At 35.4% G+C, this 18661-nt stretch overlaps 1 protein-coding gene across 1 annotated transcript in view; it reads left to right on the top strand.

Annotated features, from left to right (window-relative positions):
- Nucleotides 1-18661, top strand: part of LEMD3 (LEM domain containing 3) — a 65585-nt gene that overhangs the window by 37244 nt on the left and 9680 nt on the right. Inside the window, exons 5-9 of the mRNA XM_039234291.1 lie at nt 15486-15565; nt 15651-15796; nt 16882-16983; nt 17083-17185; nt 17853-18031. Of these exons, the coding sequence (XP_039090222.1) occupies nt 15486-15565; nt 15651-15796; nt 16882-16983; nt 17083-17185; nt 17853-18031 (610 nt within the window). The remainder of the gene's footprint in view (nt 1-15485; nt 15566-15650; nt 15797-16881; nt 16984-17082; nt 17186-17852; nt 18032-18661) is intronic.

Genomic DNA, 18661 nt, shown 5'->3' on the forward strand with positions numbered 1-18661 from the left:
AATTAGAATTTTGATAGCTATTTTCTTAAGCTTCATATAAATTATTACAACTTGTATCAAAGTACCATGCATTTGATTAATTGTACTGTTACAAACTTGGGCCTGTTGTTTGGTGTAATGTGAGCAGTTAGAGAAAACAGAATTACTCAACATTTTTTGTTTTAGTTTGTTTTAGAACATTCTCTATGAGAGAATGCACATTAATTTGGAAAGGGTACAAACAACATTGGTGAGAGAAATTAAGATAGTTAAGTAGCATGTAAGAAAGCAAGTAAGCATCTAACCATTGTCATTTATTTTAAACCTTTCACCCCAGATTAATGTCATCTCAGGGTGCTAAATGAATTTTCTAAACCACTGTAAGTGATCTTTAGGAAATAGTATATGAAAGAAGGGTACAGAAGATTAAGATGGATAAGTGTTAAGATGGACAGGATTTTTTTTAAGGCTGAATAATAATATACACATGCACACACATACACACACGCACACACATACTCCTTATATTTATCTATTGATTCTGTAGGTGGATGTGTATGTTATTTCTACTTCTTGGCTATTGTGAATAATTAGATACTGCTTTCAGTTCTTTTGAGTAAATACCCAGAAGTGGAATTGCATATAAATAATAGTTTTATTTTAATCAGTTCATGTTGATTTCCATAGTGGCTGTACCATTTCACATTCCCACCAACAGTTTTGAAGGTTCTGCTTTTCTCCACATCCTCAATAACACTTGGGGTTTTGTTGTTGTTGTTGTTTTTAATAATGGCCGTCCTTACAGGTGTAAGGTGATATCTCACTATAGTTTTAGTTTGCATTCCCCTGATTAGTAATGTCGAACATCTTTTCTTACACCTGTCAGACATTTGTTTCTCTTCTTTGGAAAGATGTTTATTAAAATGCTTGACCCATTTTAATATCCGGTTATTTGATTTTGTTATTGAGGTAGGAGTCCTTTCTTTTGGATATGGTTTGGCAATATTGCCTCTCATTCCATAGGTTGTCTTTTCACTCTGTTGATTATTTCCTTTGTTTGCAGAAGCTGTTTATATTTAGTTTGATGCAGTTTCACTTGTCTGGGGTTTTTTTTGTTATTGTTGTTGCTGCTGTTACCTATGCTTTGGTGCCATTTCCAGAAAGTTATTGCCAAGACCAGTGTCATTAAGCTTTTCCTCTTAGAGTTTTATCTTTTCCTGTCTTACATTTAAGTCTCTAATCCATTTTAAGTTGATTTTTGTGTACAGTGTAAGATAAGGGTCCAATTTGATTCATTTGCATGAGGAAATCCAGTTATCTCAACACCATTTTTTGAAGAGACAGTCTTTTTCCCATTGTGTGTTCTTAGCACTCTTATTGAGTTGAAGATCAGTTGACTGTATTATGTGTGAGTTTGTTTCTCTCTTTTCTTCCATTGGTCTATATGTCTGTCTTCACTCCAGTACTATACTCTTCTGAATACTATAGCTTTGTAGTATATTTTGAAGTCAAGAAATGTGAGGCCTCCACCTTTGGTCTCCTTGCTCAAAGTTGTTTTGGCTATTTGAGGTTCTTTGGGTCTCCATATAAATTTTAGGATTTTTTTTTCCTATTTCTGAGAAAATGCTGTTGGGATTTTGATAGGGATTGCATTGAATCTGTAGAACACTTTGGGTAACATGGGCATTTTAACAATGTTAGGTATTTTAATTCATGAACATGGGATGTCTTTCCCTTTATTTGTGTCTTGAATTTCTATGTATAAGTCTTTCACCTCCTTAGTAAAGTTTTTTCCTAAATGTGCTTTTTGATGCTATTATAAATAGGATTTTATTAATTTCCTTTTCTGATTGTTCATATTTAGTGTCTAGTAATGCAACTGTTTTTGTATGTTTTTTTTTTATCTTGCAACTTTGCTGAATTTGCTTCTTATTATTGTATGAGTGGGAGAGAGAGAGTGTGTGTGTAATCTGCAGGGTATAAGATGTTATCTGTGAACAGAGATAATTTTTCTTCTTTCTTTACAATTTGGGTGCCTTTTATTTCATTTTCTTACCTAATTGCTCTAACTAGGACTTCCAGTACTATGTATTGAATAGAAGTGACAACGCTGGACATCCTTAACCTGGCCTTGTCCCTGATCTCCAAGGAAAAATTTCAAGTTTTTCACTGATTGAGATAATTTGCTTCTATTCCTAGTTTGTTGAGTGTTTTCTTTTAAATATTTATTTATTTATTTAGAGAGAGAGAGAGAGACAGAGTGCATGGGGAAGCGTTGGGTGGTAGGAAAGAGAGGGAGAGAGAGAATCTTAAGCAGGCTCCATGTACAGTACAGAGACTGATGAGCTTGATCTTATGACTATGAGATCATGATCTGAGCCTGATCAAGAGTCGGATGCTTAACTGACTGTGCCACCCAAGCACCCCTTTATTGAGTGTTTTTAATCATGAAAAGGGATTGATTTTGTCAAATGCCTTTTCTGTGCCTGTTGAGATGATCATGTAATTTTTATCCTTCATTCTGTTCACGTGTATCACATTGACTGGTTTTTGTATTTTAGACCATCCTTGCATTCCAGGAATAAAACCTACGTGGTCATGGTGTATATTCCTCTTAATGTGCTGTTAAGAATAACGCTGACTGCATAAAATGAGTGCATAAAAGTGTTCCCTTCTTTTCGTTTTTTTTGTGAAGAATTTGAGAAGGGTTAGTGATGTTTGGTAGAAATCTCCAGCGAAGTCATGGAGTCCTGGGCTCTTGTTTGAGAGGTTTTTATTACTGATTCAGTGTCCTGTCCTAACTAATTATAAGTCTGGAGTTTCTGTTTCTTTATGATTCAGTCTTGGTAGGTTATATGTTTCTAGGCATTTGTACATTTTTTTTCTAGGTTGACTAATTTGTTAACAGTTGTTCATAGTAGTCTCTTGGGATCCTTTGTATTTCTATGACATCAGACTTAATATCTTCTCTTATTTCTGATTTTATTTGAGTTTTCTTTTTTTTTATAAAAGTTTTTTTTTTTTTTTTTAATTTATTTCTAGGAGAGAGAGAGAGAGAGAGTGAGCAGGGGAGGGTCAGAGAGAGAGGGAGTCACAGACTGAAACAGGCTCTAGGCTCTGAGCTGGCAGTCAGCACAAAGCCCGACGCGGGGCTCGAACCCACGAACCACGAGATCATGACCTAAGCGAAAGTCGGACGCTTAACCGACTAAGCCACCCAGGCGCCCCTTTATAAAAGTTTTTAATATTTTTTAATTTATTTTTGAAACAGAGAGACAGAGCATGAGTGGGGTAGGGGGAGAGAGGGAGGGAAACACAGAATCTGAAACAGGCTCCAGGCTCTGAACTGTCAGCACACAACCCGACACGGGGCTCGAACTCACAAACCGCTAGATAATGACCGGAGCTGAAGTGGGATGCTTAACCAACTGAGCCACCGCAGTGCCCAAGTTTTCTTTTTCTTTAAAGGATTTGGCAGTTTTGCTGATCTTTAAAAAAAAACAAAAACAAAAAAAACACTTTTTTTTTTTCCTATTTTCTATTTTATTTATTTTTACTCTTTAATATTTCCTTTTGCTAACTTTGGGCTTAGTTTATTCCTTTTCTAGTTCCTTGAGGTTGTTTACTGAGGTCTTTCTTCTTTTTTATTGTAGCTGTTATATATCACTATAAACTTCCCTCTTAGTACCACTTTTGCTGTATCCCATAAAAAGCTGTTGGGCTTCTTGAATCTTAATATCCATTTCTTTCCCCAGATTTGGGAAGTTTGGGGTCATTATTTCTTCAAATAAGCTTTTTGCCCTTTTTTCTCTCCTCCTTTTGGGACTTCATAATGCCTGTATTGGTCTGAGTAGTGATGTTCCATTAAGACTTTTAAGCTTACTACATTCTTCATTGCTTTTTCTTTTTGTTCCTGTGACTGGATAATTGCAAATGATTTGTCTTCCAGTTCCTTGATTCTTTCTTTTGTTTTATTAAGTCTGCTGTTGAACCCATCTAGTGAGTTTTTCTCTCTTTCTTTTTAAAAAATTTTTTTTTAACGTTTATTTCTGAGAGAGAGAAACAGCGTGAGCAAAGGAGGGTCAGAGAGAAAGGGAGACACAGAATCTGAAACAGGCTCCAGGCTCTGAGGTAGCTGTGAGCACAGAGCGCAACGCGGGGCTCAAACCCATAAACTGTGAGATCATGACGTGAGCCAAAGTCGGACGCTCAACCAACTGAGTCACCCAAGCGCCCATAGTGAATTTTTCAATTCAGTTATTATGTTCTTCAGCTCCAAAATCTGTGCAGTTGTTTTTGATTTTTTTCCCCCTCTTGATATTCTCATTTTATTCATGTATTGTTTTCCTGGGTTTGTTGAGCGTCTTTATAACAGTTATTTTGAATTTTTTGTCAGGTAATTCATATATCTTTGCTCCATTAGGGTCAGTTTTTGAGAGATTATTTTGTTCCTTTATTTGAGCCCAGTGTTGTTATTTCCTTCATGTGCTTCGTTATTGTATTGAGATCTATGCATTTAAATTTATTTTTATTTTTATTTTTTAGAAAGAGCAAGAACACACATGAGTTGGGAAGAGGGGGAGAGAGAGTAAGAAAGAGAATCTTAAGTAGGCTTCACACTCAGCATGGAGTCTAATGAAGGGCTTGATCCCATGACCCTGGGATTATGACCTGAGCTGAAATTAAGAGTAGGACACTTAACTGACTGAGCCCCCCCAGGTGCCCCCAGGATCCATCCATTTGAAGACACAGCCGTATCTCCTAGTCTTTAGAGACTGCCTTCATGAAGGGGAAGACCTTCACCAGTGAGCTCAGATAGAGATTCTGAGGTCTTCTCAACCTTTTGTGTGGTATGTATCTTCTCTGGATTTTTGGGTTTAAATTCCCATCTAGAGAGGTTTTGCAGGTTTCTTTTTTCAGGAGCTTGTAATCTCTTGCTCCCTCTGGCGTCTGTCTGCTGTATTGTGGGGCCTCTGGAGCAGCAGCAAGCTGGCCAGCTCCTTTTTGTTCACAGCAGCCCCCAGGTGTTGACAGGATGTCAGGTGTCCTTGGTGTGCTGCTACAGGTGCTACAGAAACCGGTTCCTTTGGCAGCTTCCTGAGAACCTGGAACATTGGAGTCCTGCTCCAACTCTTTCTTTCCTCAGGGGGAAGCCAGGAATTTGGGGTTTTCTCCCACTCATTCTCCACTGAGCTGTGGAGAAGGACAGTGGTGAGTGAGCAGGTGCTAGCTAGTTCATAGCATTGCCTTTGTTCTCAGCTGCCTCCCACCTGGTGCTTTTACCTGTCAGCGCTCAGGTTCAGGCAAAACAGAAACCAGCCGTCGAAAAGTCTGAACGTTAGAGATGTCTAATGTTCTTGCCTTCCCCTCTTCAAGGAAAGCCAGGGGTTGGGAATTTTCCTCTGGTCGTATCACGTTGTGCCATGGGCCGGGGCTCTGGTGAGTGCTACCAGTTTTCCTACTGGCTTCCCTGCTGCGAGTTTCACACTTGTTTGGTGGTGTAGGAGCCTCAACTGGTTTCTGGATTTCTTACAAAGGGAATTGGTCTTTTTGTTGTTGAATTTTTATCTCCGTGGGGAAAGAATGGTCTGGGGCTTCCTGTTTTGTCTTGCTGATGTCACTGTGCTCTCTCTCTGTCTCTCTCTCTTTTTTAACTTAGAATATAGTATAGTTTAATTTAGAATATAGTATAGTTCTAAAGTTTTCAGCAAGGTTGTGGTAAGTTTCCCATGATATACTTATTAAAAAAGAAATGTGGGGGTGCGTCGGTGGCTCAGTTGGTTAAGTGTCCAACTTTGGCTCAGGTCATGATCTCACAGTTCGTGAGTTTGAGCCCCACATCGGGCTCTGTGCTGACAGCTCAGAACCTGGAGCCTGCTTTGGATTCTGTCTCCCCCTTTCTCTGCCCCTCCTCTGCTCGTGCTCTGTCTCTCCCTCTCTCAAAAATAAATTACAAACATTAAAAAAATTTTAAAAAACAGAGAAATGTGGACTGCCTTTAGCTTAATTCATGACTTATATGTAGATACCCAAGAGGTGTTAAGATAATACGATCTGTTGGAGATGAGGTGTGGATTCACATTCTGGTACTGCCAGTACCTGTGTGTCCTGGTAAAGTCCCTTTGCTTTTCTGTACCTGTTTCTTAGTTTGAAAGTGGGGCTGTTATTAATTCCTATAAGAGTTTTTGGGTAGATTGAGTATACAATATGTAGTCGGTGCCTGATGGTATAGTAGTTCCCAGTAAATTTTGTTTCTTTTCCTGTGTTTCTTAACTAACTAAATCTGGGTCACTCTGGAGGGAGGTTTCTAAAAACATGTTACAGAATTTGCCTCTCAACCTACCTTGTTCTCTTCTTCATTTTCAATTTTGACCTACATAGGAACACTGATGACAGACAAATTTGTGCAGAGTGTAATAAATAGCTCATAGATTAGATAGCTAAAGAATCAGGAGCTTAAGGAATCAAAGATCTTAAATTAGGAAGAGCTATGATTATGGGACTGTGTCTTAGGGATAGAAGAATTGCTAAATGGATTGTGGGGGCAGGAGCAAAGAAGGGATTGCATAGAGTAGGCTATAGGGACATAGAATAAAATATTCCTGGAAGAGGGTATAGCATGTGGGGATTCAGAGCAAGCAAGTAATTCTTTAGGAGATAGTTGAAGGTGTTTTACATCTAGCAATGGGAAAAATTGATCCCAGCCTTTGCTTCCTTCCTGCTTTCTCTTTCTCTTTTTTCCCTCTCTTTTTTTCTTAGTTAAATCTCTTAGAGAGGTAATGGCACAGGTGTTATGATTGGTCATAAATGCCTAGAACCAGATTAATTTACATTTCAGGAGAATCCTGAGACTCTTAAAAGCTCCTAAATACTCTCTTTGAGGGGATAGGGCTTGATTAGTAGTTATGCTGGAGCTGAGGAAGAGGCAGGGGTTGTTCTGGAAGCATCATTAAGCACCTTCCTCTGCTCACCTCCATTTGACTGTAGCTGTGGGTCAACAATAAGAGAAAGTAAAAAGAAGGGACACAGAGGCAGGGTTGGAACAAGTTGGAATCTAAGCCAGGCAGCAGTCGGGTATGAGAGATTACTTATGTTAAAGACTGGCAGCAGAGGAATTACTGGATGTACCCATGCATGAGTTGAGTTGAGAGCTGCCTGTATTGAGTTTAAAAAAATTGAGATTAATGAACTCCAGTCTTAAAAGATTTTTGTATCTTTTCCCTGGAATTATTTTATGTTTAGATTGGCTTTTGCCTTTTTTTTTCTTCTAGTAGAATTTCTAGTGTACATTTTTACAAAAGATTTTGAATTCGTTCCAGCCTTAATTAGTTCAGTGCTGTTACTTTGTGTTTTCAAATGCTGTGAAACCTGGTATGCTATGTCACCACCAAGGATGGAGTTTGGATTGCTACTTCAGAAGAAGAGCAGTAAACAGGAACTCCTCTGCCCCCCACCCCAAATAAAATGTTAAGGTCTAGATAAACGCTTTTAAGTGCTACTTGTAATACTTTTTTTTTTTCAATATAACATTAACCCATTCTCATGATGTAACTGATGGGAAAAAAAGGAGAAGAACATTTCAAATTCACCACTTAAGGTTAACCACTCATTTTTGGTTTGTTTTTCTCTATTCTTATGTTTTCTTTCATAAAATTAGTGTCACCATAAATTTTATTTTATTAAAAATATTTTTAGTGTTTATTTTTGCAAGAGAGAGACATACAGACAGGCAGAGTGCGAGTCCGGGAGGGGCAGAGCGAAAGGGAGACACAGAATCAGAAGCAGGCTCCAGGCTCGGAGCTGTCAGCGCAGAGCCTGACACACGGCTCAAACCCACGAACCAGGAAATCATGACGTGAGCCAAAGTTGGACACTCAACTGACAGAGCCACCCAGGCACCCCTCACTATACATTTTATATGTATTTTATATTACAAATGTTTGTATATTTTTTTCCTTAAAATCACTATGGGCATTTTCTCATCCTTGTTCAAGTTTCTGAAAACTGTTTCTTTTTGTCACTGGGTAATATTTCTTTACACGATTGTACTGCATTGTGGTTTTTCAGTATTATGAAAGCACTGTAATCTTTGCATATAGTATTTGATTTTCTAATTGTTTCCTTGGGAAATAGTCCTAGAAAGGAAACTACTTGCTAAGGAGCGTGAGTTTTTGTTAATGCTTTTGATATATGTTGCCAAATTACTTTCTAATTTGGAGTGACTATTTTAGCACAGTCTGGTTAAACTTGGTGATTTTATTTTATTTTACCCAAGTTCTAACATAAATATGGAAGACCCTCACTACAAAGCTGATATCAAAAATCATGATCATAATACCTATACTGTAGGCTTTCTGCTTATGGAGAGAGAGAGAGAGAGAGATCTGTTTTACATTTCATGTATTTGTACTATAGCTTCATGAGCAACACAAGTTTTTGTATTCAGGAGCAAGTGGGCCAAAGGATGCGTAGAAATCCTATGAGTGTAAGCTGATTTTCCCCCAACTGCCAGGGCATTTTAAGCACAATATTAGTAAATGTTTGGTAGAGTATAAAATGAATGAATGAATAAGTACGCCTCAGTAAAATTTTTTTTCTTGAATTTGATTGTTCACATTGCATCCTTATTTTATTTCTCCTACTTTCTCTTTCAAAGGATTTGTAAATAAACCTAACAATTAATTTAAGTAATTTAGACACTGCTTTTCTAACTCCCCCAGTGTTTTTCTTGAGTTTTTTATTAATCATTTTTGAGGATGAAGGATTGTTTTGATTTTTGAAAAGTTAAGAGGTCCCTCTGGTGGAACGTTTAGGAAATACAAAGCATTATATATTTTCATGAAAGGACCGACTTGTTCAAAGGTGTGAGCTTAGTATGATAACTTTCTGACTGAATGATGTAATGAATCGTGGTTCATTTTGTAGTTATTTTCAAAATGTTTTTAAACTTCAGCACAATGAATATGTTTAAGATTTGTGAGGAAAATGGGGCACCTGGGTGGCTGTCTGTTAAGCACTGACTTTGGCTCAGGTCATGATCTTGCAGATTATGAGTTCAAGCCCCGTGTCAGGCTCTGTGCTGACAGCTCAGAGCCTAGAGCCTGCTTCGGATTCTGTGTCTCCCTCTCTCTCTGCTCTTCCCCCACTCATGCTCTGTCTCTCTCGCTCAAAAATAATAAACGTTAAAAAAATTAAAAGGTTTTTGAGGAAAATAGTAAGAAAGAAGATAGCTGCAAATGGTGCCCAATTATGAGGCTGGGTAGACTTTTATGGCTTATCTTGGAATGCTAATCTCTGGTCAATATATTTCTGGGGAAAAATAAGTGCTCTGAGAATGGAATGATGGATAAGTTTCTTAATTATAATTAATCAAGTACAGTTTATCCTGGGACTTTGTTAGTACCTCTGACTTTACAGTGACCCAGCAAGGTAGGTGGTATCAAACCCACTTCATAAAGAAACTAAAGCTCAGAGGGGTTTAATGATTACATCATTCAGCTATTAAGTAGTGGAGCTGGGAATAGAATCAAAGTGCTTGGCCTTCTCACTGTAATGTTCTGCCTTTTAGGTGGAAGGACTGGGTTCAAAACCACTAGGAAGAGACTTGGGCAAGAGACTGACCCTAAATAAGGGTTAAGATCTGAAGAAGTGATCAAAATAGATACATTGGCACAGATGACCTACTTTCTCTTGTCTCTGCCTAGGGTTATACATATAGCTAGTCAGTAGTAGAGTCATGATCTGATCCCAGACCTGCTTGATTTTAAGGACCATGTTCTCTCTGGTATTCCTTGAGGTGAATCATCAAGAGTTAAATCATATTTACTCTTGTTTTGATTTCTGTGGGTCCTATTTTAATTAATTTAAAGGGTAACATATATAGCATATGTCATGTCACAATTAACCAGAATATTCACTAACTGGGAAGCCATAATAAGTTATTAGTATCATGTAAATTAATCCATTTTGGGAGCTATCCAATAGGTTTTTAATCATTACTTGACTTCTCCCTGTATCAGCATCTCTCCCTCCTTACTAATGCTTTGTAGCTTTATTTAATGAGCTGAGCCTTTTACATGAAACAGTATTATTTCTATACTTTGCAACTGTAATCTAATTGCTGTGGGTTTTTTATAAAAATACACGTTTGCCAATTACTTTGAAAATAAGGCAAATTTGGAATTGGGAGTCATGTGTGTGTGCTCACACACAGTATGTTAAAATAGATTTGTTAAAGATTTGGGAAAGTATGCTTTGAATTTCAAAAAATTTAAATGAAGCAGTCAGCAGTATGTTGACTGAGCTATTGCTTGTAAGTAGAGAGTAATAATAGTAATTGACCTGCTTTGAATATGACAAACTTAGTTTTCTCCTGATTTGTGTCATCAGTGATTAAAAAATAGGCATTTTAGGATACAGGTATGCTTCACCTGAATGGTTGGCACACTGTCGCCTGGGGACCTGTTTCTGTATGGCCGCCTCGTTGTGGTTATACAGCATTTTTTAAAGGTTGCTTAGAATGTATGTGACAGAGACCAGACATGTATATAGTTACAATACTTGAAATATTTACTCTTTGGTCCTTTACAGAAAAGGTTGGCCTACCCCTTCCTTATAGCTTTTTAGGTTGCTACAAAAAATGAATAATAAAATATTTTCTACTCTTAAAATCAGGAAGATACCTTAATGTTAGCCTGAACTGTTTAATTGGCATAAGCCAGGAAAAAAACCTTATCTTTTACTTCTTCAAAAATTCTACTTTATAATACTATAGAACTCTGTAGGGGCGCCTGGGTGGCTTAGTCGGTTAAGCGTCTGACTTTCGCTTAGGTCATGATCTCGTGGTTCGTGGGTTGCAGCCCCGCGTCGGGCTCTGTGCTGACTGCCAGCTCAGAGCCTGGAGCCTGTTTCAGTCTGTGACTCCCTCTCTCTCTGACCCTCCCCTGCTCATGCTCTCTCTCTCTCTCTCTCTCCTAGAAATAAATAAAAAACATTAAAAAAAAAAAAAAAGAACTCTGTATACTGTGTTAGAATGTCTGTGGAAGTAATGGCCTGTTTCAGACCTTAATATTCTATTACATCTTTAATAAGATTTTAAATAAATCATCACTTGTTTTTTGAAAATGTGTATTCATAAAGAGAATGGTTCTCCTGTATTTCAGATAGTAAGTAGATATTAAATGGTATTAACATGGGAAAGTAAAACAAAGTGGGAAAATATCAACAGATACCCTTTCTTACCCTTATTATTTTATAACTAAAAGTTTTAAGCTCTTTGTTCCTACACATAATTAGTTTACTAGAGTAGGTGTTCTTGTTAATTTGAACCATTATGGACATTTTTAAGGATAATTAATGAAGACAGTAATGCTATTTATAGTATCTTCAGCCTTCTAAAATTTTTATATTTAAAATATACAACTAATAAACTTGGAAGCTTATTTGTTTTTACATAATTTGAAACTTAAATGTATAGTCTAGCCTTCAGAGTTCTGTGTAATGCAAAAATGTCATTGTATCTTGCATATTGTTGTAATATAAGCTGAAGAACATATATAAATACAGGTAAATACAAAATGTATATTTCACTGATTTTTAAAAATACCCATGTCTTAGGATTTCATTTATATGTGGAATCTAAAAAATGAATGAACAAATAAAACAGAAACAGACCCTTAATAGAGAATAAACTGGTGGTTGTTAGATGGGAGGCAGGTGGGAGGATGGGCAGAACGAGTGAAGGAGTGTGGGAGATTCAGGCTTCCAGTTATGAAATGAATAAGTTATAGGGATGAGGTGTACAGCGTAGGGGATATAGTCTGTGGTATTATATGGTGACATATGGTAGCTTCAATTGTAGTGAGCATAGCATAAACTATTGGGACCACATCACAATAAAAACTTCTGCAGAGTGAAGGAAACAATGAACAAAACTACAAGGAATCCTGCAGAATGGGAGAATATATTTGCAAAGGATATATCTGATAAAGGATTAGTATCTAAAATATATAAATAACATATAAGACTCAACACCCAAAACCCAAATAATTCAGTTAAAAAATGGGCAGAAGACATGAACATTTTTCCAAGAAGACATCCAGATGACCAACAGACACATGAAAAATGCTCCGCATCGCTCATGATCAGAAAAATAACATATCAAAACTATAATGAAATATCCCCTTAAACCTGTCAGAATGGCTCAAATCAACAACACAAGAAACAGGTGTTGGTGAGGATGTGTAGAATCCCTTTGCATTGTTGGTGGAAATGCAAACTGGTGTAGCCACTGTGAAAAACAGTATGGAGGTTCTTCAAAAAGTTAAAAATAGAACTACCCTATAATACAGCAGTCTCACTACTGTGTATTTACCCAAAGAATACAGAAACCTAATTCAGAGGTATACATGCTAGGCATGTGTTTATAGCAGCATTATTTACAATAGCCAAATTATGGAAACAGCCTGTATCCATTGATTGATAACTAGGTAAAGAAAATGGGATATACACACACACACACACCTATGTGTGTGTGTGTGTGTATATAACGGAATATATGATGGGTGAAATAGGTCATGGGGATTAAGGAGTGCGCTTGTGATGAGCACTGGGTGATGTATGGAAATTTGAATCCCTATATTGTACACCTGAAACTAATATTATACTGTATGTTAACTAACTGTATTTAAAATAAAAACCTAAACTTCTATACATTACAATGAGTGCAATGTCTCCAACTCCATGGATAACCCATATTAATCTTGCTTTGTGGATTTTCAAAGCCCTCTATAGCTTGTGCTTTTTCTAATCCTGATCTATTCAATATAACCAGAAGTAAGTTCTCTTGATGTTCCTTCATCAGTTTTTTTCTTCTCTAATTTTAGAGCAAATGAATATGAGTTTTGATTTTTAGTTATATACAAAGTGATTCCTAATAGTGTAATTATAACGATTAAAACTGTAATTGCCTGAAATTATTTTAGTGTAATTTTATTGCAGAACATTTTAAAGCAATAATAAAGTGTAAACAAAAATCACTGAAAAAAATTTTTAGTTACTATTTATGAGTAAAATTTTTATAGTTATATATAAATCACATATTGTTTTTTAAGCATTAGCTATTTGGCTCTTATGATCATCGCTAAATTCATAGTATTCTCTGGAAGTGATCTCATCTATAAGCCATTTGTCATTTATTACTTATATTGGCTATAAATTTTTTGATATTTATAAATAATGATGAAAGATTACACTTTTTTTTTTTTTTTTTAAACTAACAGGTAGTTTGTAGTTCTCTTTACCATCTAAAAAGATCCTGGTAGTAGTTACACATGAGTAATGATGCCTAGCAAGATTAGTTCTGCTTCATAAAGCTTTCTGTATTTTCAGATTTGATATATTAAAAATACTCGCCAGTTTCCTATTAGGAAGTAAATTGTACTGATCAAATGAAAACCTCAATTTCCATTGCTATTAAAGAATCTGTTGATAAAATGCAACAGCTGTTACTTACAAAATTCTTTTTTAAATGTTTTTATAAATGACTTCTTGGGGCACCTCGGTGTCTCAGTCAGTTAAAGTGTCTGACTCCTGATAACGGCTCACGACATGGTCTCATCGTTCGTGAATTCGAGCCCCGTGTTGGGCTCCTCGCTGACAGCATGGAGGCTGCTTGGGATTCTGTCTCTCCCTTTCTCTGCCCCTCCCCTGCTCTCTCACGCTTTCTCTCTCAAAATAAACTTAAAAAAACTTTCTAAAAAAAAAATCTTCTTACTGCTACTTTTAGAAGTTCATACTTTGCACTTCAAAAAGTACATAAAATATAGAATATAAGTTCCATGAGCAAGGATGTTTGACCATTTTGCTTAGTGCTACATCTCTGGTTTCTAGTACAGTACCTGCGACATAGTGAACCCTCAATAAATAGTTACTGAATGGAAGAATTTTCAAGGGCATTTATTATAGTGTTATTTGATACATTAAAATAATTGGTAACACTCTAAATGTTCGTTCATAGGAGGTTGATTAAAGCATAAAATAACCAGCCATAGACTAGAACACTATGTTGCTGGAAAAAAATAGGGTTGTTCCATGTTTATTGACATTGGCACAGTAATACTTCATTTTGTGATAAAAGCAAGTGGAATAAACAGTATATGTAATGTGATACCACATTATTTTGATTAAAAAAGCACATAATCTACGTATGCACAACAGTTCTTAAACCTTATAGCTTCATGACCCTTTTGCAGTCTTCAAATTACTGAAAACCTTACATGCCTTTTGTTTGTGGGCTATATATACATAGATAGATAGATAGATAGATTTAGATATATATTTACCTTATTAGAAATTTAAACAAAAATTAAATTTACTTAAAGTAAGAATAATGAACTTATATGGTAACATAGTGTATTTTTATGAAAAATAACTGTATTTTCCAAAATAAAACTGTTTAGTGAGAAGTGGCATTGTTATGCATGCGTGCAAATCTCTGTAATCTTTAATGTGTAGCTTAATAAAACTAAGCACTGCATTTTCATATCTGCTTCTGTATTCAGTACGTTGTGATGTTTTGGTTGAAGTACGTCAAGAAAATCTAGCTTCATGTAGATATGTAGTCACAACAGGGAAAGTATTTTAATACTCTTTTTAGGTGATTGTAGATACTCTTCTTTGATACTGTACTAAAACTCTGAGTAGTAGTTTCTTCAAGATTAGTTGCAATGTGCAATTTGAAACTGTATCAGTGATTTTTATTTGCTCTGTCTCTAAAGTCCATTGTCTATGTTACACGAAGAACAGAATAGATCCTTTACCTATGCAGGACTTTATGACTCCTGCATTGGTCGTTTGGAAAATACTCGTTTGTTGGTTATACAGATCTTCCTAGTGGTGACACATTTCATGATGCCGTACCCCAAAGTCACATTCATTAATACAACACCAGTCTCATTGCAAAACTTTTTAAGCACTGTAAGGTTGTCAAGCTTATAGTAATGGATGCAACTTTTTCCAAATTTTACTTTTGACATGAAAGCTTGAATGTCATCATTGGTAACAAAGTCAACTGTTTTTCTTGAGTTGACAGGCTTGCTTCATTCACTTGTTGAGAAAATGTCAGTGAAACAGCCAACTCTGAATAGTTTGCCATTTGTTCATCTAAAATTAGTATTCCATAAAAAAATTAGCAAATCTACTCTTATCACAGTGATACTTAAAAAGACAAATTATAGTTTAAAAAATCCTTCAAATCTGTAAATGAAAAAGAACCAGAAAGAAAACGTAACAAAATACTAATTCTGCTTATCTTAGGATGGTGGGGGAAATTGTGGCTTTTTTTCTCCTTTTGTTTTTCTATAATGAATAATACATTTTTGTTATGTAATATAGCTTCAAGTGTTATATAACAATGAAAGTATGGTATTTATAGTATAGCTTACACAGAGTCAAAAGAATGTAAATTACTAAGAATAGTTAGTTATTTTCTCCATTTTTCTTATTAGGATTTAGGCCCTGAATATGAAGATATATTTAATATTTCTTTGAAGTGGATTTTAGAAAATGGAAAAGATGTTGGAATAAGGTAAAGGATTTAATTTCCACTTTGGTCATTTTGTAGTTTTAGAAGTGATTTTGACTCTAAAGTCTCCTTAATTATTTTTAAATAGGTGTGTTGGTTATGGCCCTGAGGAACAATTGACAAATATAACTGATGTGCAGTTTTTACAATCCACAAGACCACAGATGTCTTTCTGGTGTCGTTTTCGACGTGCTTTTATTACTGTTACCCACAGGTTATTGTTGTTATGCTTAGGTAAGTTGTTGGGATGAGAAAGAAGATACATGATAGTGTAGAATTTTTGTGTCTGTATTTTACCAGATGCTAGGGTTGAGAATTTACTTCTGTGATAGTTGCCATTATAAATCACATCCAGAAATCTTCATTAAGAGGTAATAATAGTGAAGTTTATATATATAAACTATATATATATAGAGTCAGTAATAATCTAAGGGCTTAGAACACAGTACTCTAAAGGACATTGGAATAAAACTTTATCATAAGAATGTCAGAAAAAGCAAGTTTGGTACATAAATAGAAATCTTTAGAAAATAGAACAGGAAAATTTAAAAATTAGGCTTATTTTTTAAATAATAAAATATTGTAAATTAAGTTCATTAAAATTATTTTTAATTTAAAAAATATCATTTAACGTGGATTCCTGGATTTTCTGTGACTGTTTTGATTGATTATAGGAATTTATTTTTTTTAAGTTTATTTTTGAGAGTGAGTGAGCAGGGGAGGGACAGAGAGAGAGGGAGAGAATCTCAAGCAGGCTCCTGTGTGGAGCCCAACTCCAGGCTCGATCTCATGAATCATGAGATCATGACTGAGCTGAAATCAGGAGTTGGATGCTTAACCGACTGAGCCACCCAGGTGTCCCATTTATAGGAATTTAGAAGATATTTTTTTTCTTTTTTCTGTTCAAGTCCTTTAAAAATAATTTACTTAGAGTCAGGTGTAGTATATTTGCAGTCTTAGGAAACTCACTTTTCTAATAGTTTAATGTGGCAAAGGAAAAAGTTTGTGAGATGTCAACATAATGGAAGAGAAAGTTTTTCTAGAGAGATTATATGAAATTCAGGAAAATGTTTAATACTAAATTGGTCCATGTAATAGTAATTATGTTGCTATAATTCAGCTCACTATTTTGAAGGCCCATTCCATTATGCCATTATAGCAGTTAAGTAATCATTATAGAAACTGTCATAAGATTTCTTTTTTTGTTGTTGTGTTTTGTTAATATCAGATTTAACAGACCAATAACTTCAGACTACAGTGACTGTTATTGAATGCCACTGACCACAATTTTTAAAACACGAAATATGTAAACTTTGCAGGTGTAGTGATGGTTTGTGTTGTTCTGCGTTACATGAAATATCGCTGGACTAAAGAAGAAGAGGAAACAAGACAGATGTATGATATGGTGGTGAAGATTATAGGTATAAGTATTTGAAAAAATCTATTTCTAGAATAGTCATGTGATAAATTACAACATGATGTCCAATGATTGATTCATTTGTAAATTTGTTTATTTTCAGATGTTTTACGAAGTCATAATGAAGCTTGCCAGGAAAATAAAGACTTACAGCCTTACATGCCTATTCCACACGTGCAGGATTCCTTAATACAGCCTCATGACAGGTGTGTTCAAAATTTTGTGAGGCGAAGTAGATCTGAATGTTGGTATCTTCTGAAGTCCTGACAATTATATTGAGAGTTGTGGCCCTTTTTAAGTTGACTTACTTTACTTTTGTACTTTAAACTCTCCTTTCTTTCTAAATTCCCTTCTCTTCTCCTCCTAATTTTGAGTGGCATGATAGACAACTGGATTTCTAAATCGTTATCACTTCTATACTTGTTTGATTCTTTGTTGTCAGTCTTCACCGCATTTCCTTTAATTTCATCTTGATAACAAAACAGAGATAGACAATAGCCTGTGATGTTTTACTAACAATGCCTTAAATATTTTGCTGTTAATGACGCTTTTTAAATGAAACGACTAAATAGTAACTTCTTGAAAATAAAAGAGGATTTCATATCCTAAAGCAGTATTCTTGACCGTAGCAACACCTCAGAATCATCAGTGGAGTTTGGGGGGAAACTTACTGATGCTTATGTTCCAGCTCTGGAGATTGAAATCCAATAAATCTGAGATGTTCTTCAAGCATCTGAGTCTTTTTTGAAAAAACTTCATGAGCAGTGATAAGAAAAACCGGAGTTAATAATAACCATTATCTGCAATTACTAATACTTGAAAAAGATGACAAGCCAAGATGATAGTACATTTGCTGTTTTGTTCACATGATAGAAAAAAGATGAAGAAAGTCTGGGATAGAGCTGTTGACTTCCTTGCTGCTAATGAGTCCAGAGTTCGCACAGAGACACGAAGAATAGGTGGTACAGATTTTCTAGTTTGGCGATGGATCCAGCCTTCTGCTTCCTGTGACAAAATATTAGTAATACCGTCTAAAGTATGGCAAGGTCAAGGTATGTATTTTTAAACAACAACAAAAATAAACATGGATTTTTCTAATTTTTTCAGCATGTAAAAGTGTTACATGTTTAAAGTAAAACAGTACCACTGAAATATATGAAGGCCAAGTTCCCTTTGCAATTTCATCCCATAGAAGGAATTCGTGTTAGCCTCTTCTATATACTTCCACTTTCCTCCTTGCAAATATAAACATAAGTAGTTTATCTTTACTTTAATAGAACACTATATATATCACTTTGAGTTTTTCCTTTTTCACTTAAAGCAACTTAGTATTCTAGAGCTAACTAATTTTTATGCAAAGAAGACTAGTTTATGTTTTAACATATGGTATAAAACATATATCAGTGAAACATAACTTTTTAACTGCTCTTTTTCTAAGTTTTGCTTGCCTGCCTCTTTTTCATTAAGACTTCTCCACCAGTATATCCCTTGTGCCAAGTAGCTTTTGTGACTGTCTTTCCATATTGTTCCTAATTCTTGCATAGCTGCAAAAACAGGTATATGTTTTTGCATATATATATATTTTGCAATATACATATACAATATATATAATAGATATATACAATATACAAAATCTCCTGTTTTGTATATAGGAGAGTCAGTGGTTGGTTGCCTGAGGTACC

Source organism: Hyaena hyaena, unplaced genomic scaffold (assembly GCF_003009895.1).
Source record: "Hyaena hyaena isolate Hyena2069 unplaced genomic scaffold, ASM300989v1 scaffold_87, whole genome shotgun sequence".
In the NCBI taxonomy this organism is placed as follows: Eukaryota; Metazoa; Chordata; class Mammalia; order Carnivora; family Hyaenidae; genus Hyaena; species Hyaena hyaena.